General features: G+C 35.5%; 1 protein-coding gene across 1 annotated transcript; it reads left to right on the top strand.

Annotated features, from left to right (window-relative positions):
• The first annotated feature begins 1,924 nt into the window (after positions 1-1,924).
• Positions 1,925-27,629, top strand: LOC131438659 (juvenile hormone esterase-like). Its single transcript, XM_058608816.1, has 4 exons — positions 1,925-2,528; positions 12,667-12,909; positions 12,964-13,943; positions 27,304-27,629. The coding sequence occupies exons 1-4, from the start codon at positions 2,268-2,270 to the stop codon at positions 27,527-27,529; spliced, it is 1,710 nt and encodes a 569-aa protein (XP_058464799.1). The 5' UTR covers positions 1,925-2,267; the 3' UTR covers positions 27,530-27,629.
• The last annotated feature ends 258 nt before the right edge of the window (positions 27,630-27,887 follow it).

The raw sequence follows: 27,887 nt of genomic DNA, 5'->3' as shown, positions 1-27,887 counted from the left end.
ACTAATTATTGCCATTAAACGTTGCTTAGTGGATAACAAGCCAAAAAATTGGACTGCAGTAACATATTTAATACCGTGAAGACGATGAAAGACCGGCCAAATCAACACCAAAAGCCAACGGGGAAACAGATTGGAAAACCGACATGTGAACACAATGATGTAAATGAAAACCGCGAAAATGTTACCGCAGAGACGGGACTCGAACCCGTAGCTAACTCCTAACCGGGGAAATTGTTTTACCAATTAAACTACCCTGCATATGAAAACACATGAAGAGAAAGTCCAATTGATTGGACGAAACTAAACATGCTTCGCTCTACTTAGCCACTACGGTATTCACTTACAGTCCCGTATCGACGGAAACAAATTCAACAGAAACACATACAATGATCACGAGTCTATTTCTACCCATCTGTTTTTGCCGCACGATACTGATTTGAGACTTTTGTTTTTGTCTATTTCGCTATCTACGGGATAACACACGATAGTTTCATCCATCGATTTAATGGATCTCCACTAGTGTGTGGTAGCAGCAGTGACGATTGTGTGATCTCAAACACAATGGTAAAGGTAGACAAACCTTTTATTGTCCTTCAACGATTTTGTTTTAGACTTTGTTAAGACGTAAAGCCGCCTTGAGCTAGTTTTAATATGATCAGTATCTAACGGGGAAACAGATTGGAAAACCGACATGTGAACACAATGATGTAAATGAAAACCGCGAAAATGTTACCGCAGAGACGGGACTCGAACCCGTAGCTTACTCCTAACCGGGGAAATTGTTTTACCAATTAAACTACCCTGCATATGAAAACACATGAAGAGAAAGTCCAATTGATTGGACGAAACTAAGCATGCTTCGCTCTACTTAGCCACTACGGTATTCACTTACAGTCCCGTATCGACGGAAACAAATTCAACAGAAACACATACAATGATCACGAGTCTATTTCTACCCATCTGTTTTTGCCGCACGATACTGATTTGAGACTTTTGTTTTTGTCGATACGGGACTGTAAGTGAATACCGTAGTGGCTAAGTAGAGCGAAGCATGCTTAGTTTCGTCCAATCAATTGGACTTTCTCTTCATGTGTTTTCATATGCAGGGTAGTTTAATTGGTAAAACAATTTCCCCGGTTAGGAGTTAGCTACGGGTTCGAGTCCCGTCTCTGCGGTAACATTTTCGCGGTTTTCATTTACATCATTGTGTTCACATGTCGGTTTTCCAATCTGTTTCCCCGTTAGATACTGATCATATTAAAACTAGCTCAAGGCGGCTTTACGTCTTAACAAAGTCTAAAACAAAATCGTTGAACACCAAAAGCTCCACCATACAAATCATCGACCAAGAGACCCAAGGCGAAGTCACCATCAGACAATAAAGACTTTGGTCCAAAACGCTTCCAAAAAGGAAAAATTCAGTTTTTTCTTTGAATAACTGCAGTCTTTACTTATATTTTTCCATTTTTAGTGAAATTTCTTAGGGTACCGGTAACTAAACACCTTTTTTGAAATGGCCAAAATTTATCGCTTTACTAAATTGATAGATTTTTTTTCAATGAAATGAATCAATTTAGTTTCTTAATCAGTTGTTAGCTAAGGACTTCAGCTTTCCATTGATGTATAGATGTCCGCATAATGTGCACTAAGTCAGAAGTTATGAGCCGAAAATAAAAGGGCGCCGGTAACCGAACACTCTCACTTACTTTAAAAATAAAAACAAATATTATTAATATCTAATAAAAATTTATCTGGAATTGCCAACCATCGTTCACCCGGCTAAACACTCTAGCGAATAAAACCTCACTTTCGAACAAATTAGCCCCGATGGGATTTCTGCTAGTCGATGATACTTCAGTATATAATTTCACTTCGTTTTCAGTAGCTCAATATAAAAGGAATTTTTCGCATGGGTAGCCTTTCAATCAATAAGCGACACTGTGAAGACATCGGGTGATTGAGTTCACACTTCAATCAAAGTAACAAAGTGCACTTCATTGAGCTTAACTGAAATACCGCGTCAACCGCTTCTGTTTCTCTTTCTTCCGTGAACATTCTCCATCGTAATAAAAGTGCATACGCAAAAATGACAGTTAGACTAATGCTACAGATTTGATGCAATTAAAAGCGTTGACCTCATGGTGTTCAACAGAGTTCAGCGGTTAATGCATATGAATGAACCAGTTTGCTGCATCAGAAACCAAACTGACACACTTATTTGTTTCAATAGAGTCCAGTTCTGGGTACAGTCGTTCGGTTGGTAGTAGATGCAGAATTCTCAAAGCTATAGAACAGAACATCAGTGTAGTGAACAGTCAATTAAAATGTGTTTTCGTTTAGTACACATCGTCTTAGGGTTGTTAATAACACTACTGCATTTCACGAGATCCAGTTCGCCAAGATGTGTTGTAAAATACGAAAACGGTGTTGGTACCGGCCTGCTGAATGAAACCTTTACGAAACGGCTTTACTGTGCGTATCTCGGAATCCCTTACGTGCAGCCACCAGTCGGGGAACTGCGATTCGAGGTAGATGGAGCACTCAATACTCAATATAGTATTTATAAAATTACTTGCAAATATTACATTGGTAATAATTTCTTTTCGTCTTTCTCTATAAAAGGGAGTTGCTGGAAAACCTTTTTTTGTTTGGAGCCCCGTATACCCCTAGTGATATATACCATTCGATTCAGTTCGCGAGGATGTGTATGTTTGTGTGTGAACCTTTAAAAAAATTTCAATCTGATCAATTTCCTCGGAGATGGCTGAACCGTTTTCCACAATCTTAGGTTCGTTTGAAAGTTACAACTGGCTTGTTGATCAAAAGTTCTAAGATCAAATGACTTACACTTCTTGTTCCGGAGAAGTGACTTAACTGGAATAGTGACTTAACCGACGAACTGCATTTTTTCTATCCGATCAGTTTTCTCGAAGATGGCTCAACCGATTTCAACAAACTCGTTTAAAATCTAATTTGGAATCATTGAGCAAGCTCGAAAATCAAATGACGACCACATCCGGTTTCTGGATTGAAGATCAAATGCGTGACGCTTCTCGATCCGGAGAAATAAACGTAGAAGTGACAACCTTAGACACGTTTAAAGGTCATTATCGGGTCATTGATCAAGTTCGGAAAGCTCATGGTGAACACTTCCGGTTCTAAAAATAAACCGCCAAGAAAAGATTCGGACGAAATTGTGCTCATCCAAAACGACAGTGAAGTCACGGCTCACCATCAAACGGATTACACCCAAACTTCCGTTTACGTAAACTTTTTTTGCGTTACGTTTTTTGCATACAAACGCAGAACCACCTCAAACATTGTTTTCCGACATCTACTCATTCACCCCGTTCCAAAAATATCCATATTACAAGGGTTTTCAAGGAATTTCAATAAACCGGAAGTCGCCATCTTGGAATTTAGAACTACCTCAAACATCGTTTTCTGACATCTACTCATCAAACCCTTTCCGAAAATATTTATATTCTTAAGGTTTGTAACGAATATCGATGAACCGGAAGTCGCCATCTTGGAAATTGATGCTACTTAAAACATCCTGTTCCTGCAAAAACTGATAATTTTTGTTCCATAATTATCCAATATGTTATACATATCCACTAATTCATATACATAAGGAATTTTTTTTACGATGAATATTCCAAATAACTTTAACTTTTTTACGTCATTGTTCGATTTACGAACCCCCGATTTTTACGTAAATGGAGGTTTGGGTGTATAGATATATAACACATAATACGCATGACGCAGTTTTACCTTTCCCATAAAGAAAGGCTATGCAATCACTGTGGAAACCGACTTTCAAACCCGACGCAGATTGCTTAACCGATTTTCATAATCTTTGTTTCTAATGGAAGGACTTTGGATTCTGTAGAAAATTCCGGAATTAGGAACCAGCTTCCCTTTCGGAGTTACAGAGAGATTAGAGCAAAATTTCAATTTGTAAAGTGTTCTTCTATAAGTGATCATACAAAATGAAGCAGATTCCTCATGCTGACTAGTTTACACATATTGTTAATGTGTCAGAATTTCCTTTCTAACTTCGGAAAACGAAAACTTAAAAAGACAGAGTTGTACACAAGATTCAGTCGTATCGAACAATGACATAAAAAATGAAACAATTCTTAGATTCACTTAATAAATACCAATTTTTGGTTATGGTGGATACACTTAACTACAAACTTATTTTATTCGAAGTGCATAGATTGCGTCCGGGGTTGGCGGTTCAATGCATAGGGCACTGGTCATGCAATGGTTCTGTACACTCTGAATCGGCTGCGAAGTCTGTTGAAACAGAAGGTCAAATTCCACTACAGGAATATAATACCAAGGCTTTGCTTTGCATAGATTGTTGGCGACTGTGAAAATTGATGATTAGATTCCAATAATTGAATCTACTCTTTCCAGAAATTCTTTTATGACTGACGATTTATCATTTGTATTATTTACTTAATTTCGTTATGACCTTTAACAAATCATTTGCATCCGCGATACTGTGATTTTTGTTTGTAGGATAAAATGTGAACCTACTTGTCTTTTGATCTGGAATATTGGAACATACAAACTTATTAATTATATAGAATATTGGAAACTTATTAATTTTATAAACTGTGAATCGATTCAATAGAAGATTGCATTATATTTTGGTCGGATTCTACTTATAATACTATGTGAAAATCTTTCCAAGTGTTTTATTCCTGATAATCTGAATTCCTTCTTTGTGATCCTTGAAAGCAAGACTTTTCACCAAACATTATACCAAAATATTTCACTTGATCAGGCCATGTCAATTAGGTTACATCATTATGCTTATTCACACTACCCCGTCAACAAATGAATTCATGTTAAAGCGTACAATTTTTAAGTAATGCTTTCGAATCAAGTTGTACGTAGTAAAGCCATCAACAAAACACCGAGATACAAGCGCTTCAAATAAGGTCCGAAGCATTTTCCGCGTTAGTTCTAAATTGGTCTTTCAAGTGTAGTTATCGGCAAATCAAAATTAACAGCTAATTGGTATTTAATATACGGAAGTTAACAAGGCGTGCAGTAGACGGAAAATGGCATCCACATACCATATGCCTCATACAAATCTACCAAAAATTTAATTAGTATAAGCGTTCAAAATTATGACAGAAAATGGTTACGCGGTTAGATTTGCATTTTTTAATTGACACCCGGCCCCGTATATTGAAGAGTATTTTTGATGCCAAAAAAGTGAGGTAACATAGATAAAATCGTCCAGTGCGGTGATTCCTACTGTCTATTGCAGATTTTTTCTGCAAAACACACTCAAATCTTTCAATGCGGTTTTTAATGCGACTTTTATTTTAGTTGTTTTTTACTTTTCTTCGTAGAGTTTCGTCAGTGCATAACAGTTTATATTAAACGTTCATACGTAGATCAAAATCTGGTACTTCAAATATTACAATTAATTTTCGAGAGAAATACAATTCCATTTAAATGATTCCCAACGTGCCTTCAAATAAACTTTGTTATTAATTTAAATTAAATTAAATTGAATATTAAATACAATCTATGATACCAACAAACCTTCTATATGCTCGAAAATTATTCATGTTGGCCAAATTAACATTTTTTAAGTCTTCAAATCCTATGAATCCTATGAAGAAAATTTTCATATTGTTGATAGCGATTCTCAATCCATATATTGCTGTCTTCGGTTTTATGATAGTGGATCGAAGCAAAATGTACTTTTAGTTACTTATTATACTTTTCTATGAACATGTTTAAAAATTTAATATTCTTATTATATTTATGTTCCACATAATTTCTACGATGCCATAAAACTTGTACAGTATTTAAACCATCTCTAGTCTATAAGAAAAATGAGTTTGTACTTCAATCTCGTTATCATTATGTTGCCGCGTCTGAATTGATGCTTAAATTGTATGTTACAATCTATTTATACCTATGTTACCGCTAAATCAATTCACGATACCGATTTTCATATACTTTTATTTGTATTAATGGTTTTGCAACGTCAAATAAACTTATTTTGAACTAGTAGCTGGGTAGCTATGATCAAATATGTGATTGAATTAATTAACGATAACTTATAAATGGAAACTTGTACAGTATGACAACATAATATACAGGTTGGAAACTTGAATAACTATTTTGTAGTTAATTATGATATGAAGAAACATTGCTGTCACCTTGTTCTAACCGGTGCGGATGTAAATGCTCAAACTCTGCATGAGTTGCAACTTAATTGTCTTTGCTGACGTTCCGAACGGAAACAAGTTTTCGACTCAAACCGCTTAGCAGACCAACAGAAACTGTTATGCACTTGGGAGTCTAAGACGAAACGTGAAGAACAACTAAATCGTATATGTGCCCTAAACACAAAATAAGCTAATCCCTGAATGACTTTTTAGGAGAATTTTCAAGGTAATGCGGTTTTCTAAATCTTGTTAAACCATTTTACCATTTCTAAATCGAGTTTTAAAAAAATAATTGAACATTTTCTTTTTCCCAGATGTCCTAGATATCCATCGTCGAGATCTAAAGTTAAAAAAAGATCTAGACGTTTCATGGATTTCTAGGACATCTGGAAAAACAAAAAAAAAAGATTATTTTTTTAACATGACTGAAAAAAAATTTAGTAAAATGGTTTAATAAGACTCATGCGGCCCTTGATACTGCCTGTAATCTTACTCGTAGAGTTTTCTATTTAATATAAACAAATTTTGTGGTTTCCTTGTAGAATTAAATATACGAATTTTCTCAAATCGTATATACTTCTATATTGTCCTACATTTTTTCTAAACATTTCCAATGTTTTCAATGTAAAATGCTGTGTTCATGCTTATAAATGAAATCACATGCTGTTGAGATTACTTTCAAGTATTGTATTAGTATTGAACAACTGAAACTGAAAAATATTTGTTTTAATTTGGGAAAATCGACTGGTATTGACAATGTAAACTCAAAAGTGATACAGGATTGCTTTCATGTTATCGGACACGATCTACTGGATTTGGTAAATGAATCGTTGTACACGGGGCACGTGAAAAACGTGTGGAAAGAATCTCTGGTGGTTCCTATCCCCAAGATTACTGGAACGGATAAAACCGAGGAGTACCGTCCCATTAACATGCTGCACACGCTGGAAAAAATTCTGGAACTAGTTGTTAAAGATCAGCTGATTAACTATTTGAACTCTAACAGTTTGGTAATACCGGAACAATCGGGATATCGTAAGCGTCACTCTTGTGAAACCGCTTTGAACCTAGTATTGGCAAAATGGAAGGAGAAAATCGAAGCCAAAGCGAGTATTTTTACTGTGTTCTTGGATCTGAAGAGAGTTTTTGAAACAATTTCAAGATTATTATTGTTGCAGACATTACGGCGTTTTGGCATCGGAGGAATGGCACATGAATGGTTTGAAAACTGTTTATGTGGTAGATCTCAAAAGACTGTTTTAACGATGTAGTGTCTAGTTCCCTTGGTAATTCACTTGGTGTGCCTCAGTGAAGTGTGTTAGGTCCTATTCTATTTATTATGTATATTAATGATATGAAGCGAGTCTTACGTTTCTGTGATATAAATTTGTTTGCTGATGATACTGTTCTGTTCATTAGGGCTAAAGATGTCAATGAAGCTGTTGCACATTTAAACGAGGATCTAAGTTCGCTGGTTCGATGGTTAAAATTTAAGCAATTGAAACTAAACGTCGCGAAAACTAAATATATGGTCATGGCACCAATGTGGAAATTGATGGTGAAACTATTTATTTATTTATTTATTTATTTATTATTCCTTCATCTGACCAGATATAGTCTACATGAAGCATTGGAAGGGGAAAAGCCCAATTGAAGATCCAAACAGAAACTATCTTCAATTTGGCATAAAACCCCTTCTTCTTTTCTAATTTCTAAGGTTGGCTGAACTGACAATATAATCACATCACAAACAGTTTCATGTTACATAAATTGACATATTGGTTTTTACATAAATTCTTATATGCTAAGTAAATTTCTTAAGTCTATCTTTAAAATTATCACATGAAATGGAAAAGTCGAAAAAATCATAGACATTGTTAAAAACACAACACATCCCTCTTATGGGTTCGTTCTGTCAATAATCAGTACGTTGATGGTCAAGTCCTAAAAAGTTCCTCGATCTTGAAGTTGTAGGTGGTACGTTAATATTAACTCGAGAAAGTATATATGGAACATCAATTTGACCGTTTAATAATTTTCCAATAAAAGCGGCCCTAAAGATATTCCTCCTTTTGGCAAGCGTGTCCATACCAGGCAATCTGCAGCGATCTGTATAGGGAGGTAATTCTGTAGGGTTACGCCATGGCAGAGATTTTAGAGCATAACGAATGAACCTAGCTTGAACTGATTCAATTCGGTTAATCCAGACATCTATGTAAGGACTCCAAACTACAGATGAAGTTTCAAGGACTGATCGCACAAGGGTGAAGTACAGTGAGCGAAGACAATATGGATCTTTGAACTCTTTTGCTATTTGGAATATGAATCCAAGATTTCGGTTGGCTTGAGCAATAATATGACAGTAGTGGTCTCTGAAGGATAGCTCTGTATATCCAGTAGTACACCAAGATCTCTGACAACTGATACTCTCTCGAGACATTCTCCGGAAACAGTGTAGCTCCAAACAACAGACTTTTTCTTGCGTGTGAAGGTAACTACAGAACATTTGGATACACTTAGCGTCAATCGGTTACGCGTACACCAATCACAGAAAACATCGAGCTGTTTTTGCAAAACAATGCAGTCCTCTTCGGATCGAATTATGAGGAAGTGTTTTAGATCATCTGCATAAATAAGCTTACATCCTGGTGGCAGGATAAAGCAAATATCTATAAAAAATAAAGAAAACAGCAAACGTCCTAGGTTGCTACCCTGAGGTACGCCTGACAAGTTGGAGAAATTATCTGACTCGTTATTTCCAAGTTTGACAGAGAGAGTTCTACCAACGAGATACGATATATTGATCGCGTTAGAGAAATGAAGTATCTTGGAGTCATAATTGATGAAAAGTTAACATTCAAATCTCATATCAAAAACGTCATCAAGAAGATTGCCAAGAGGTACGGTATATTGTGTCGTTTGAGAAATGACCTAACGATCCGTAGTAAGATTCTACTGTATAAAACAGTCATTTCACCACACATTGACTTTTGCCCATCCATTCTGTTTCTTGCTAATAACACACAAATCTTGAGATTACAGCGACTGTAAAGTAAGATCATGCGATTAATTCTAAAATGTAGTAGATATACCTCCTCAGATTTTCAACTGAACGCATTACAATGGCTTTCAGTGAAACAGAGAATTTATTACATAACCATGGTATTTATTTTCAAGATCTTAAATGGCATGCTGCCTCGATATTTGTGTGATCGAATTGAAAGAGGAACTGATTTGCATAGGTACAATACTAGAAACGCTGATCTGATGCTAGAACACCAAGCTTTTTGTTAGCCAGGTCGCAAAACTCATTATTGTACATTTTTTCAATTTTTTCAATCCGATGCCAAGAGAAACAAACGCGCGACGACATTGGTTGAGTTCAAAAAGTTATGTATTTCACACATAAAGTCCGCTTTGTAAGCAAATATTTAATTAATTAGTTCATTTCAAATTTTTTAGATTTTTTTTTTTACGTATTTCGAAAATTGTATTTTATTTTGTTTATATATATTATTGTAAGACGTATTAAGTTACTATGTTCGGTATGATAATGATGGATTTTTAGTTTGTTTGAGAGTTAAAAAATAATGAGCAGTCTACAAACGTTTGAGCCTCGCGCGCAAAGCAGGTAGTGACTATTTGGAAAGCGAACAGGACTGGACGAAGAGCCTTAGCATTCGGTGTGTTAAGTTTGCTCTTGACCTTGATCGCAAGGTTTGATTAATAATTTAAGGAATAGATTCGGTAAACTAATTGGGATCGACAGTTGTTGATGGAATTGGGCTTGGCTCTGCTCATCCGTAGTCTCGTTACTCCATCGTAGCTGATGTCTGTAGCGATGAACTGGTCCGGCGGGAAGGGCCAGGTGAATTGCTGTCTGATACTGGTAAAGATATCGGGTTCGATTTCTGATGTGTTCAAGGATCTTCCCGGGTTGGAAATTTTCTTGATTAACCCTGGATACTAAATCCGAAATATTTGAATGTTATTTTGTGGTCAATCGTTCTTTTGAAGAAGAATCTATACATGCTAGATTAATCAGATCGTTTTGTTTTGTTTACTGGTTAAGATATGTGCAAAAATATTAATCATCATTTAGATAACTCGTTCTGCTCACACCTTTGTAGTGGTATGAGGTGGGACCATCATCATCATCATCATCATCATCATCATCATCATCATCAGAAACAGTGTTGGGAAAAATCAAAATTTCAAAAATCGCTACTGAAAATTTTCACAAGTAATTTTCAGACAAAAAAATCATCGATCAGAAAAGTTCAGCACTGACTTTTGGAAATCGCGATTCTCACTGAAACTGATTTCGCATGACAAAAAAATCAGTTGTGAAACATTCTGCTCGATGATATATAAGAAAAAAAATCGCACACTGAATATATCTGATATGATAACGAGCAGAAGATTTTTGGGAAATGAATTTTCATAGCCGTTGTGTCTCAACCCTTTGCAGAATACATGATGAATAAATTCGTCGATAAACAAAAACTGAACTTTTCTGAAAATATTCAGTCTGCCTAGGGAGGGTAGATGAGTGGATCAATAGTGATGTTGTATTTGAAGTTTATTCGGCACTACCGTGCTGGTGGAGTGAAATCATTAATAAAAGCAGCAAGTGCTGTGATTCATAATAGTTGTAATGACAATGGAAACAATCACAAAGCATGTTATGCAGCTAATTAAAAAATATTAGTCATGTCATGCCCTTCAGCTATAATAACGTACGCAGAAGTAACAGAAGCGCAGACTACCGCTATGCTGATTCAAACGCGCCATTCAAACACTGCGCCTACGGTGTGTTCGAGACTTGCTGACGACGCTGCGCTCCTGTTACTTCTATGGATCAGATTCATGCTAAATAGCGTTTTACTTGGTTTAAGCGAAATAGTGCAGTGTAATCAGCCAGCTGGAATGAAAATAGCCTTTCGTCGCTATAATCACTATTTGGAATGTGGCAAAAAATACGTTTGTTCATATCAACAACCCTACGTGTATCTTCGGAGAACAACCCTACGTGTATCATCTTTCGATTATCTCTTTAGCGATATTTCGTTGGGTGAAAATTCGTCATCAAGTTTCGTTGATACAAGAAATCACTTGTGAACTTCGAGGTTCAAAGTTTTGTGGATGCTTGTTTCATTAATGAAAATATGAGAAGTGATTTTTTCAGTTACTGAGTTTTTTTAGAAAATCTCTTGAACTGATTTTTCCCGAGTGATAGTGAAATGAACCTCTCAGGATGAAGCGTAGACAAAAGGGTGATAGTGAAATAAACGCACTCAGGATGAAGCGCAGACAAAAGGGTTTGTCCTGAGAAATAAACATCAGATTCACTTCTAATATGGTAGTCATCACAGAACACTTCGGCCGTTATTCCGAATCTATGTTGGCCAACACGGCGACGTTCCATTGAAATCAAAGAAGTATAGAACGGAATCTTTTCCAAGAAAGAACTCAACTTCGCACCCTCTGCAAAGTAAAAATCCACTTGTGACACGGAAAAGTTCTCGAGAGGCAGGTGAATCGTCTCCTCGTCACACTTCTTGAAGAGCGTGTTTGCAAAATGGCAGAAACTGCAAAATACATACACTCTCCTATTACATACACTCTTCCTAGAGGGAATGAACTCTCTATTCAAACACTTATCCAAGGGTATGAAGATATTTGTATACGTCGATGGTATCGTAATGATCGTCATCGGCAAATACAGTGAAATTATGAAGAAGAAAATCCAATAGACAGCAAGCGCGAAATGGAAGTGTCGCTTTCAACATTATCCTCATTGAATGTTCCTTCTCTTATTAATATTAGGAATGATAATTTGATATTGACCATCCTATCTCCATTGGTGCCGTTACTGTTCCATTCAAGAAGTTCCCCAGGAACCTCGACATTAACTTCAGCCGAAATTTGAACCATCTGAACCCTTCAAGTCATAAAAAACTGCCGAATATCCGAAAAGAGATTGACACCAAGAGATTAATATCGCCAAGGCCCTTCATATTTGTCCGATCATTTGCTGCATAATTAAGACCAACATGTTTAAGTTTGAAGGTTCCATGCGATGGCTGTGTGCTACTTGGGAAGTCAACTGCCCGGAATAGCCCAACCTGCAGTATGGCAAACGTAACTTCATTAGAAACATTTTATCGAATGATCCGGTAGCCAAACCCATGCTTATCCTGTTTTCAAGAGACTCCAACATATTTCACAAACTATAAACATTTCTCAGCCCACAAAACTCATTGTTACATGCCGAGTAGTCCTACAAATCTCCCGCACAATTCTTCACCGATTTTCCTAACACATCCCACTTTTTATGTGTCTCACAAATTCTGCCCGATAATACTTACTACAAGTTGAATCGCTGCTTAAACCACATTACACCCGCAATCGAGTAGATTTATTATATATTCTTGTATATTCTAATAATGACTTTCAGGACCCGGTCCCAAGTTTTTTCAATGGTTCAGTAGATTTCCACCACGTTCGAAGTCCCTGCACGCAGGTTGTAACCCTGGAAGGAACAGAAGATTGCCTGTATTTGAATATTTACACTACACACGTTAGTGGAACTGCTAGACGTCCTAAAAAGATGCCAGTGCTTGTCTGGGTACACGGAGGAAGCTTTACTGAAGGATCATCCGAAACGGATATTTTCGGACCGGAACCAATACTAGACAAGGTATTAATAGAAACACAACCATTTTGACAGTTATCTACTGTTCCGTATTTACAGGATATAATTGTAGTTACATTTAATTACCGTCTTGCATCATTTGGATTCCTCGGAATCGTAGATTTGGATATTCATTCAAACCTGGGCCTGAGAGACCAAACTGAGGCATTTCGATGGGTCAATAGGAACATTCGTAACTTCGGTGGGAATCCAAACCGAGTTACACTACTGGGATGGAGTGCGGGAGCGGCATCTGTCACGTATCATATGTACACAGTAGCTTCAAAGGAATTGTTCCAAAATGTTATTGCCATGAGTGGAACAATGACGCAGCCGTGGGCATATAATTTTGACCCACAGGGATGTAGCAACGATTATCTCAACAAAATTGACGCTACCACCAAAGAAGAGTTGAAAGCACGACCAGAAAAATTAATGATTCCTTATTTAGAGCTATTCAAAACTCATTGCTACATGCCGAGCGAAGATCCAATATATGCGCCGAAGAATCCGTACGCTATGGTTCAGGAGATCGCTCCCTTAAACGATGTACCGCTTCTTATCGGAACCACACGAATAGAACACCAGGCGTATTTTATTAACAATGGCTTCTATGACATCCCTTCAAATTGTCCCAATACGAACGCCACCATTCAAGAGCGAATCCTAAATTTTCTGACACATACTTGGGCCAATCGATCGGTTAGCAAATCGGCCCTATTAGCCACCGGTGACATTTTGTTTGGTGTCAACTATTTCATCAAAAATGCAGCATTGCACTTCGAATCACCCATCTACCGTTACAAGTTTTCATTCGACGGTCCTTTTGGCTATCCTAAGAATGTCGCTTATCGGAATGAAAGACCTCGTACAATACCTGGAGCCATGCACGGAGATGACTTAGGCTACATTTTCACGCCGTACAACTACCGAAACATGCTTGTCCTGAATCAATCGTCCAGTGAGTTTCAGCCGTATAAAAAGTCACTCAGAATGCAACGCCAAATGGTGCGCCTATGGACGAATTTCATCAAATCTAAGTAAGTGTAGTCATTAATCATTTGTTCGGTCATATTTCCCAGCAAACATCACGGGTTAACTTCTCACGCCCTTCCATATCATTCTAGAGCTATACCCATTCATCTGCATATAGATTGTGTTTATGAAAGGGATATTTACCTTGGTCGTAGAGAAAGGCTATACCGAAGTAGCTTTCAAAAGACACTGGAATATATCTTCTTAAGCAAAACAAGCTCACTGCGGTGATGTTGGTCTTCGGTGTCCGATTCCGGAAGTACCAGAGAAAGTAATAAAAAAAACATCGAACTAACTAATTCCAGGGCCCCGATGTTTCGTATGAACATAATGATCTCATGATAAGAACGACATCTTTGTGCCACTAGGTGGATCAAAGGCGGTTTATTTTTGTTCAACCTGGAACACAAATACGGAATTCACTAGCGCCCAAAAACAGTAATCAATCATGCACAGTTTGTTCAATTAACATTCAAATCTTTTCCGCAGGGTTCGAGTGTAGCTCCAATCTTGTATAATATTTTCACTTCTGATCTTCCAAATCTACCCGTTGGTTGTCAGAAATCGCTATTCTGTGACGACACAAGTCTGTTAGCCACAGGTAGAAATCTAAGAGTGATCTGCAGTCGCCTACAAAGAAGTTTAAATATTTTCAGTGATTATCTGTCAAAATGGAAAATTAAACCAAATGCAGCAAAAACGCAATTAATTATCTTTCCTCACAAGCCAAGAGCTTCTTTTCTTAAACCAAACAATAATCACATTCTCAAATTGAATGGCTTGGAATTGACATGGTCTGATCAAGCTAAATACTTAGGTTTAACGTATGACAAAAAACTCACTTTCAAGGATCACATTGAAGGAATCCAGGCAAAGTGTAATAAATATATTAAATGTTTATATCCTCTTATAAACAGAAATTCTAAGCTCTGTCTAAAAAACAAATTGTTAATTTATAAACAAATTTTCAGACCAGCCATGCTTTATGCGGTACCAATTTGGTCAAGCTGTTGTTCCACCAGGAAGAAAACGCTTCAAAGGATTCAGAATAAAATTCTGAAAATGATTCTGAAGCGTCCTCCCTGGTTTAGTACAAATGAGTTACACAGACTCACAAATATAGAACCATTAGATGTAATGTCACATAATATTATAAGCAAATTCCGACAAAAATCGATGCAATCTTCAATTGAATCGATTCGCTCTCTGTATTAGTTAGTAAGTTAGTATATAAGTTCCTTTTCCCCATTACACAATACAAGTAGGTTTAGAATTTTCCCTACACAAAAATCTCAGAATTGCGGAAGCAAATGATGTCTTCATGGTAATAACCAAATCATATATATATATATATAACAGGGCTGAAAAGTCACCACTTGTGGCTGAACACCCAATTTAAATCTTAATAATTTAATTTTAACTCATATTCCAATAAATAGTTATTGAAAAAAAAAAAAAAAAAAACATTCAAATCTTACAGCATTTCATTGCTCTACGGTTCTATGGAAATGTAGTTGGTATTGAGCACGATTGTATCGGTAATTGATTTCAACATCGACAGACCGGCACTGGAATCCGATTCATAGTAATTGTTATTATGGTAACATATATTAACACTATGTAAATGTTGAATATATCATTCCGTTAACAAGACTTCTTGAATTTATGTATTAAACGTAAATCAAAAATTCATAACTGTAATTTAGTAGCAAAAAAATTTATAATAACCCATAAGTAAAAACTATTCAGTAGATTTCGTTTGTTTCATGAGTGATGATTGTTTATATATTTTACTCATGATTTCATCGTGTTTGGTGCCTCTAGCTATATATTTATTGGCTAACTAAAAGGTAAATTTCTTGTAGGTAAAATTATTAAGTTTGAAAATTTCCATAATGACGCATGTTTGTTTTTCATTTAGAAAAAAATATTTTCATATCGTTTTTCTTTCTTCGAAAAAAAACTGATTTAATCCACCTAGTGCTATAATGATGATTTCTCATGTACCTCATGTTTTCATAAATATTACTAAAAGGACTACTAGGAATTCTTAATTTTCTATTAATTTCCGGAAGTGGAGGTCGAATCTGAACAAAGTTCTATACGTACTTATGATTTGAAAGGATTCTATGGGATAAGACTTTTCATTTGAACCGAATCTTATGAAAATTCGTTAAGCGATCTCTGATAAAATCGAATGCACTTTTAACTAATCTTTTTTGCACATTTCACCCCATTACTTCGATTTGATCTAGGTAAAATTCCCCACTTTGTACCCAGCTATGTGCAACTAATAGACCTAATTACTGAAAGATTAACAATGCGTAGGAGATGGGCGTGGTCTTGTCTAGGAGGGCTGAATCTGTATCTGTAGAAACTATTTTCAATTCGATTAATTTTCTGCTGAATAGTGAAAAATTTTTGTCATCAATGTACTGATTTTACTTTGGCTAGAAGGCTTAACATCTTTTTCATTGTGCGTGATTCTACTTATTGTAAATTGTACAATTTGTAAATTTTGTTTTTAGTAGTTTTGTTTGTAAATTTTGTGTTCCATTCCCAAGTAACAATTTTAATATTATTAAATACTTGTAGCTATCTTCAATGCTACATAATAAATCTTGCAATAAAACTTTAAACTCCACGAAAGCCTACTGAAAACTTCTATAATAGCATGTTCCTGCAAAGTGGACCATTCTTCATTAGGTTTATAAATCAAAATGAAGAATCAGCATAAACCTGCTTTAAAACTCCAAATTCAAGAAAATTTTGAAACCAGCTTTACGATCAACATTAAATTTCTTGGGATGGAATGAATTCCGCTATGAATAAATTGTCGTTTTGATGATATTTTTCTTGACTATGTGTGTCATGTCCACTTTGAATGCAATCAGTAAGAATATATTATATTTTAATCACGAGTTTGAGACTTTTTCCGAACGTAAAAACTTCATGCGCTTTTATTTTTATCGTGAATGTAAGGATAAAAATAAGAATTACAACTGATCGCTTTGAAATAAATGCGGTTTTTGCGAAAGTCTCCATGATTTATGAAAATTATTTTTTGTGATTCATCATCATTTTTGTATGAAACTATTCTGTGGCGATAAAACTTGTGCATACGATCTGAAAATGAATCATGAAAGTCCAACATATTTCCTCGTTTTTGCATTTCGAAGTTTATTTGATATCAATAAATGCTACGGTATAGAACATCATAATGGCTGCCATGAAATTTCTTTTAATGCAAATTACACTTAACCTAAGAAGCAATAAATCAAATAGCCTACAACTAATTTGTCATAAATGTACTTTAGAACCCTCAAATTTACTCTGAGTGAAATTGTCATAGAATGAACACGCACACACACAAAACTAGATTCATGAAAGAATTTAACTGACAATAATGTTTTAAAGAAAATGTTTGAAAGCAATATTAAGAGTGTTTGCATGGTTTTATTCTAGTGCAAATTGTATTATTTATATTTTATTTTTAGTGTAGGTAAAGGGTTTTATAGAAGCTTTGAAAACTATGATATTACTGGTTAAAAGAGACACTTATTATAGTTGTCATAAAACAGGTAGTGATTAAAAAATCAATTACAAAACTCCTATAAATTATAATCAAAACCATAAGGCATTCGAATTGTTACTTGGGATTCGGCCACTATAAAAGTGTAGGCGCAATTCAATTACATTCCCTCCTGGATAATGTCAATATTGGAATCCCACAGTCACATTTTCAATCCTTTCAAGCAGCAATTAAAAAATGCAATCGGTTTAATTTAAAACACCAGCCAAATGTGAAAATGTGGGTTTTCACATTTGGTTTGGTGTTTAAAACGTAACAAGAACACGGCCAGGCTAAATAATTTTAGAAATGAGTCGCAAAACATCAGACTTCACATAATCCGATCTGGATAAAACATTTTCAGAATAGAAAACAATATATTTTGCACGGATATACAAACCTATCTGACTCAAAACTGCACTTCCTTCGAGCCGTTGAAATTCAAAAACTGTTCATTGAACACAATTCATGTCCAAGAAATTGTTAGAATTCAATTGGGGTCTCTTGAAAATACACACAGAAAACAAATTTAATGCTTTTTCTAACAATTGAGAATATTCAGAATTTTTTTTTTTAAACGCATGCTTGATTTCGTTAGTAATATTCTTATTTTAAATCCGTTACTAAAGCCAACATTCGACGTTCATTTAGTAGTGTTTCTCTATGAAGAAGTAATAGCTAAAACATTTGCATTTGCAAAACAAGTTTGTGAAGAAAAACAGTCGTTTGAATACTAGAACATGATTTCACAGATCAAACGCAATGGATAAATGAAAAACCTGTTTTAATCCACCTAGTGGTGTAATGATGCCTTTCTCATGTACATTTTCATGCACTATTCAAAAAAATTCTCTTCGAGTTTTGAAAGAAACCAAGAGATTGTTTATGCATAACATACAGAATAAAACAGTGCTTTGATTGGGTAAGCCATCCTTAAGAAAACGAAATGGGTTCACTATTATATGCACTTTCCGGAATCCGGAACCGGATACCGGAAACCAGGATAGCCGAAAACAGTTTGTTTAGTTGCCTACCGATAATGACTATCGATTTGTGTAGTTTTGAGACCAGTTTAGAAAAATTTTTACGTTTTTTGTTTCGCCGGTTTAAGTGACGGTGTACAATATTGAACACACTTTACCCTATAATTCCGGAACCGGAAGTCGGATCCGGATGAAATTCAGGAATTCCGTATGGGACCACGAGACCTTTCATTTGAATCCTAGTTTGTCAAAATCGGTTCAGCCATCTCCGAGAAAACCTAGTGAGATTATTTGACACATACACACACATACACACACACACACACATACACACACACACACACACACACACACACACACACACACACACACACACACACACACACACACACACACACACACACACACACACACACACACACACACACACACACACACACACACACACACACACACACACACACACACACACACACACACACACACACACACACACACACACACACACACACACACACACACACACACACACACACACACACACACACACACACACAGACATTGCTCAGCTCGATGAACTGAGTCGAATGGTATATGACACTTGGCCCTCCGGGCCAATTTTCACTGGTCGGTTTTTCAAGTGATTGAATAACCTTTCTATATGAGAAAGGCAAAACCATTATCGAGACATTTGGACATGAAGTTCAATTATTATATAGTGATTTCTTATAACATAATATTCTTATATGAAATGAAATTCATGTCTTGCAACTGCTTCTTGAACACCATTTTTCACTGATTTACCCTGCTGAAGACGTGTACATAGTTTCAGAGAAAGTCGATCCTATTTGGCCACCTTTTCTATAGTTAATCTTTGTGCTGTGCTTCAGTTAGAATTACCGGTAAAAACCATCTGCAACCACCTCCATCGCGGTTAGAATTCATTACATACATTTTAAATTGCCCTTCAAACTTCCCCGCACCAAAGAGCTCACATACGGAGCCTCCTGGTAATGGAAACATACAAACCTCAGCACCGAGTCCGAAACGGGAAACTAGCGTGACAAAAATGTTTTCACTATTAAATATTAGTTTTTTGTAGTTAGTATCTTCACAAAAGTTGTTTTTAATCAAATGGCGCTCCTTTTGATGTAAAAAGTTACGAGGGTGGTCTTTATTTAAATTGAAATCTGAAATCTTACTTTCTTAATTGAACTCAAACACGATTTCATTCTACAATAAAGTTGTAGGAAATTTTATTTTGAACAATTTTGCCGAAAAAGCACCTTTCTAGCATTCCATTTGATCGAGTTACATCAATTTTCCCGAGTAAAAGTAGGGTGGCTCCTGAAAAATCACTTTTTGTTTCTAACTTTTTTTGAAACGTTCTATGGAGAAGTTGTCTTCAGAAAAGTTGTTGAACTATTTATTGCGCACAATTTTGATGTTTTGCCACAATTTTGCCTTTTTCTCCTAAACTTTTACTTATATTATGACCTTTCAGGAACCGCATAGGATACATTTTTATCGATTTGGCATCTAATGAATATTGATATTTGAAGGTTGACTAGTTTTTGATGAAAAAACATGCTTAATCCACCTAGCAGTGAAATGATACGTTTTTTATCAATCCGCATGTGTTTTTTGCATGAAAATTCTTCGGTGTTTTAGTTCTCATGACATTTTAAGCGGCAGTTTGAGAAATTGAATCAGCAAATCGAATCGAATTTGAATCTAAAGTGTGACAATCGATTGAACATTCCATGAGATGATGAAGTAAGTTCCACTTTAGAGTTTTTCGTTATTATTTACGGTACTTCCAGAGCCGGTATCCAGTAACCAGCATAACTCAAAACGATTCGTTTGGCCATAAATTAATGTGACGAATAAATTGCAAAAGTTTGAATTTTTGTTTTCTACCTGCAATTCCAAAATCGGAAGTCGGAATCGGATAAAATTCACCAATTTTGTATGGGACCATAAGTCCTTAAATCAGATTTTTTTTAGAAAACGATTGAGCTTTGAGAAACGATTCAATACTGGAACCGGAATCCAAAAATCGGTGTAGCCGAAGTCAGTTAAATTCACCTGAGGGGCTGTATAGTTTACATTTGATTCAAAATGTATGAAAATCAGTGTTGAGAAATCGGATACCTTCCAAATCGAAGAATCTTTGAGAAATCGGATACCTTCCAAATCGAAAACTGAAATAAGTTTATTTGGTTATCAACTATCCAAATCTGCAAATCCGATAAACCTGATTAATTTATGTGAAATGGACATTTTCATACTAATCACCTTTTATCTCCTAATGCGGAAGTGGGATCTGACTAAAAAGCAAGGTGTTTTTACGAGATAGAATGAGTTACATTATTTTAAGCTCGTTTGGCATATCATCCTGTAGTTCCAGAAACAGAAGTTGGATCAAATTGAAATTCAAGAACATTGTTTGGGTGTATACCACTTTTCATATGAATCTGAGTGTGTAGAAAATGGTTGAGCCATCTCTGAGAAAATTGAGTGAAATTATTTGTCACACGCGCATTTGCTGATCTCTACGAACTGATTCGAATGGTATATGGGTGTTTTGTTCTTCAAGGAATTATTGCTGTAAATTACTTACAGCAATTATTGCTGGAAGAACATAACAATTATGAATATATAACAATTATCAATATAATTATGAAATTGCTTTCAACTCGAAAATGCTGCCATCATTTGGATTACATATGTCATGACTTTGCCAAAAACGAACCGTGCTAAAATCGGTCTGAGTTAAAATGTCATGAAAAAGGATGCTGTACACTGTCTTAGTGGTACTTAGAAACAATCGTATGTAACAGTATAAAAAATCGTGTTTCACGTTGCTCCCAAGCATCTAAGCCTGGAAACATGTTCTGTTTTCAAGGTCAAGTGAGACAGATACTGAAATTTTGACATAAAACTTCGTATAACTCAAAAAGTAAACATCCGATCTCAAAACCATTCAATAGCGTTTTGGGTGACGGAGAGACCTTTCATTTGCGACTAGTTTGATCAAAATCGGTCCAGCCATCTCTGAGATCTCGACCTCTTTGATGACAACACACATACAGACACACACACGGACATTTGCTCAGTTCGTCGAACTGAATCAATCGGTATATGACACTTTCTAAAGTATGAGCGAATTCTATACCTATTTTTTATATTTATAAAAACCTGTTTTAATCCACCTAGTGGAGTAATGATACCTTTCTCATTTTCACTTTTTCCAGTATATTACAGCAGAAATTCCCCGAAATACTACAATTTGAAAAGTTAAGAAAATACTTTTGAAGATTTCTGTTTCATAATACTACTACATTGACACACTACATTTGAATTTAAGTTAGTGAAAATCTATTCAATCTATATTCTCATAGGAGAAAGTGAAGTGAGCTCCATTTTATCACTTTTGATTATTATTGCCGGTACCTCCGGAACCGAAAGCTGGATATCGGCATAGTGACATTCGGTTCATTCAACCATACACTAACATGAACTACAAATTTATTTACGGTTCTCTATGACGTTTTGAATGTGGGAAAAAATGTACCGGTAGTCGGACTTGGATAAAATTTAGCAAATCATTTATTGGGTTATCAATGGTTTATTTGGTTTCAGAGTCTCATGGTCTGCAAACTAAAGAAAATCACAATCCAATATAAAAAGGTAGCTTATGAACAAAGTATTCCTGAAATTGACGTTTTCAAACTAAGCACCCTATCTCCGAAACCAGGGGTTTGATCCGAATGAGAATTGGGATATTCTTATGGCATCCTTGGAACTTCCATCTCCGAGAAAAGTGAATGACATTATTTGCACATTTTTTTATGCATATCACCCTGTAACTCCGGAACCAGAAGTTGGATCAAAATGAAATTCCGAAATTTTGTATAGGATAGTCTTTTTATATGAATCTAAGTTTGTGAAAATCGGTTCTGCCATCTCCGAAAAAAGTGAGTAATTCCGGAACCGGAAGTCGTATCCACAATCGGATCCAAATGAAATTCAGGAACTTTGTATGGGACCGTGAGACCTTTTATTTGAATATAAGTTTGTGAAAACCGGCTCAGCCATCTCCGAGAAAAGTGAGTGACAATATTTGTCACACATACATACACATGCACACACATACACACACAGACATTTGCTCAGCTCGTCGAGCTGAGTCGAGTGGTATATGACATTCGGCCCTTCGGGCCTCGATTCAAAAGACGGTTTTTGCAGTAATTGTATAGCCTTTCTATATGAGAAAGGCAAAAAAGGTAAAAAGTGATTTTTCGGTAGCCACCTTACTTTTACTGGGGAAAATTGGTGCAACTCGATCAAATGAAAAGCTAGAAAGGTGCTTTTCCAACAAAATTGCCCAAAATAAAATTTCCTACAACTTTATTGTACAATGAAATCGTTTTTGAGTTCAATCATGAAAGTAAGATTTCAGATTTCAATCTAAATAAGGACCACCTAGAAACTTTTTACATCAAAAGGAGTGCCATTTGATTACAAACAACTTTTATGAAGACACCAACTACAAAAAACTAATATTTAATAGTGAAATTATTGGGTTCGTTGTTAGCTGAAATACACTTCTCTTGTTCATTGATCGCTGATGAGTACGGCTTTTTGTAGTTAAGCTTAGTCTTAGAAGCACTGAGGTTGAGTGAGGCCGATATAGAAGACGTCTCTTCTGTGGATGTTGATTTCCTGAACAGGGTTTTGACAATATTGACATGTGACCAGTTGATTGTTGTAGGTGATCAGCGATTTAACTGGGTAACTTGACTGTTAACAGATAGTCACATAAGAAGATATAGCCTTCTTCAAATACATGCATATCAATCGTACACATTTTCCCCATAATGGAGAGAGCATCTCCGTTATGAGCCATCTTTTTTGCCTTTCTCATATAGAAAGGCTATGCAATCACTGTGAAAATCGACTTTTTAACCAAGGCCCGGAGGGCCGAATATCATATACCATTCGACTCAGCTCGACGAACTGAGCAAATGTCTGTGTGTGTGTGTTGGAGTGGCCGTCCGTCCGTGTGTGTGTGTGTGTGTGTGTGTGTGAGAGAGAGAGTGTGTGTATGTGTGTGTGTATGTTAAAAAATTATGCACTCACTTTTCTCAGAGATGGCTGAACCGACTTTCACAAACAAAGATTCAAATGAAAGGTTTCATAGTCCCCTAGCCTGCTATTGAATTTCATTCCGATCCGACTTCCGGTTCCGGAGATATAGGATGATATGCACCAAAAAGTGAAAAAAATATGCACTCACTTTTTTCAGAGATGGCTGAACCGATTTTCACAAACTAAGATTCAAATGAATGGTATTATGGTCCCATAGTTTGCGATTGAATTTCATTTGAGTATGACTTCCGGTTCCGGAGTTATATGGTAATATGTGAAAATTTGAAAAAAAGTTTACACTCAATTATCTCTGGAACAATTCAACCGATTTTCGCAAACTAAGATTCACATTAAAGGTCTTACAATATCCTGAAAATTTGTGGAACATTTTATATAGATCCGACTTCCGGTTCCGGAACTAAAGCGTTATAAGTGGAAAATTACCAATTTTATTAGTATTTTTCCACGAACGATGGTTAAAAACAGGTGCAAATCCCATAAAACTGTCTGATACATTCTTCTAGTTTGCAGAGCTTGTTGGTTTGTGAGCATGAAAACTTAATTCGGCACTACTGGTCCCCTATTTTCCTGTTCCGAGAGCACCGAAAGTGGAGAAGAAAAACTCCTAAAACTAAATTCACTTCGATTTCTCTGCGATGCTTGAACTGATTTTCACAAATCTTGATTTAAATTAAAGTTCATACTGTCTTTAAAGCTACTGTGAAATTTCATCCGGATCCGACTTCCGGTTCCGTAGTTACAGGGCGATGAATGTCAAAGTTTTCAAATCGCCATATGGAGTGACAATATGTACAACACCGAAAGAAGAAGAAAACACAAAACGAACAAGGCGTGTTTTGTTCTATTTCGTACACGTTGTGTAGTGATCTCAATAATAATAATATTAATAATAATAATAATAATAATAATAATAATAATAATAATAATAATAATAATAATAATAATAATAATAATAATAATAATAATAATAATAATAATAATAATACTAATAATAATAATAATAATAATAATAATAATAATAATAATAATAATAATAATAATAATAATAATAATAATAATAACAATAATAATATTATTAATAATCTTACTACATGTTTTATGCTGCTGATTCACGCTGTTTAGCTTGACTTACATATGCAGAAGTAACAGAAACGCAGGTTCGTTTCGTTTGTTAGATTTCGTTTAATTGGTTTAATCGAAATAGAGCATGAGATAGTAAGTATAGGTTTAACTACGTTCAAAACAGTTCCAAACTGCCAAACAACCAAACTTCAGCTATACCGGTCATCTGAATCCGGTTTCGGAAGAATTGGAAATAGTGATTAAAAACTGCAAAAAAGATCTCGCTCACTTTTCTTGGATCGATTTTCCCAAACTTATAGGTTCAAAAGAAAAGTCTTACAGTTTCATACGGAATTCCTTAATTTGTTGTGGATACTACTTTCGGTTCCGGAACTACAGGGTAAACAGGATGTATACACACTAAGAATTAATTCCTTTGTTCGGTAATATTTTTGACGAGCAATTCCGGTAATCGATAGAAATGACCGATATTTCGGTACATGAGTTATATTTTACAATAATTATGCTAATTTTTACCGGACGATCAGCTTGACGTAAATTTTCGTTACAGAATTTTGTAAATAGATATACAATTCATAAGGTAAATCTGAATAGCCGCCGAGTACGGTAAAAACCATACTGTCCGTATGGTAAAATCATCTTCCAATAGCCGAACTTCTGTGAAAACTGATTGTCGTTAAACTAACTGTCAAACAGTTATTAAAATTTTCAATAAGTGTCTTTTTATTAACCAAACAAAAAATTCTTGAAGAGTACATTGAATGGATTGAGGTACAGGTGCTAATGTTTTCAAAACATTAGAACCGCTAAAAACTTTTTGTTTACTTTTAGGCAGAAAATAATAAATCCCTTTTCCACTTGCTGCCTACACAAATCGTTCGAGGGTAATTTCTGGTGAACTCGACGGATTGTGCAGTGTTTTGGAAGGCGCTCAGAATTCCGGTCAGCCGGAAAACATTTGACCCTTTTTTTCGTGGAATAAAATCATAGCCACAACAGGTTGGAATTTTCTTCATTCGTTTTTGTAAATTTGTGTTGTTTTTTGAAATCCGATAATCCAGGAAAACAAACAAACAAAAAATTACCGAACAATCAGTTAGATCCATTTGGTTTACAGTTTACGGTAGTTGTTTGACAGTTCAGCAATTACCGAACGATCGGTAATCAATTTAATTACCGGACTGATTACCGAACGTTCAGCTATTGAAAATTCGGTAAAAAATTACCGAATTCTGCGAAATTTTTTTAGTGTGTAGAGTTTGTGAGATTAGGTCCGAGCAAATTTTCCTATTCCTATGTTATTCAATAAACAGTTGTTTTTGCGAATTTCACGGTTATATTTATAATGTTATGAGTAATATGAGAAAGACATCATTACACGACTAGGTGGATTAAAATAGGTTTTTTAATAATTTCTTCGGAAGCGGAAAGCTTTATTTTGAACTGATTACTCATGCTAGTTTTGATGCTGATCATCTCCCAATTAGGTTCATACTCTCAAATGCAGCGACAATCAACGCAATCGGTTCTGTATTCTATTGTTGCCGAGCGAATTGGTTAGGATACAGATCTTGCATTGGATACATTGTAACTTGTTTAATGAACAAAATATTTATGTTAGCTATTCAATAAAAATATTAAAACTTTGATTAATGAGAGCTTTGAAGCTTGTTACGAAAAATGTATCATTTAGACTCTTGATTAAAATACTCTACTAATGTTGCGCATTATCTTCACCCTACTATATGTAAACGATACTGGTCTTAATCTACTATATGCTCAGCTATAATGTATTACTATTCAACATTGGTTTGAAAAGGAGAGAGGCATCCTGACTATTCACCATTGGTTTGAAAAAAGAGACATGCTGCGCCGATCGATGCTTCCAAGTTGACTAATTGTTTATTTTTTAAAATTTAAAATAAAATTTTTTAAAGTTTTTTTTTCATCGGCGATTATTTATGTCCATACCCAATCAGCATAATAACAAAAATAATAACGACATCATCAAACTGTGTTTCTCTATCGATTGAGATTTGCCGATCACGAAGAAGAATAATGGGAAATAAATCCGAAGCACGTCGTTCGCCCGCACAATAGAGAACATTTTGACAATTGCCGTACTTTCACAGTCAATTGCATGATTATTCAAAAAATTCAATTGATAAAATATAACAGCCATTCTCGGGGATGTCTTGTTCCCGCTCGTTTTCGTCTCCGAAAAGGCACTTCTATTACGAACCATTACACAAATTCGCCGTTTATTTTTTACCATTCCGTGCAAGTTTTTTTTCCACACGTATACCCCAAAATGACAAACGTTCGCACAACTTCCGTTTCCGCAGCGGAGAAAAGGAAAGAACATAATACATCAATAATATTCACATTCACAGGACCATGTATCGAAGCGAATGGGAAGCCAAACCTTCGAGCGTGTTATTTATTGAATGCAAATATTTTATCGCCCTCATTTGATTCCAACTGTGAGATTTGAATGCGGTAGCCTTTTGTGTGACTTTTCCTATCCGTTTTTGTTCTCTTATATTTTTGCAGCAATCCAACGCCGAACAATAGGAGAATCAATCAGACAATATGGCATCCCTATAACGACCGGAATCCGCAGCTGGCCGGGCAATATCTCGATATCGGAAAACGGCTTCGGATGACACGGGATCAGGCCATCGAAAATTACTACCAGCGCCTGTGGGGATTGATTTTCGGCTGCCTTTATCACTACGAATGCGATTTTTTGGATGCAAATCAAGATAATGGCAATTAATGAAAACTCAGTTTATGCAATAATCAAATGGAAGAGCTTATGTTTATAAATCATAAATTTGTGCACATTTATATATTCTTTTTTCAGAGCAGTTTTTAGAGCACAGTATATTATATTGTTCTATATGTATTCGAGCAATTGTTTTTTTTTTCATTTCTAGAATCAATCAATGTTCTTATTGCAGAAAAATATTGTATGAATAACTATGTTTCTCATGAATACGTCCTACTTTACTATGGGGCGCCTTTTCAAAATTCATAACTTATTGTCCATCCAATCAGAAATATGATCAGCAGGTTATGTTAAAATTTTCAACAATATGAGATACCCTTAAATAACTCTAAACGTTAGTTTTCTC

Source organism: Malaya genurostris, chromosome 3, assembly GCF_030247185.1.
Source record: "Malaya genurostris strain Urasoe2022 chromosome 3, Malgen_1.1, whole genome shotgun sequence".
Taxonomy (NCBI): domain Eukaryota; kingdom Metazoa; phylum Arthropoda; class Insecta; order Diptera; family Culicidae; genus Malaya; species Malaya genurostris.
This window is presented reverse-complemented; position numbering and strand designations above follow the sequence as displayed.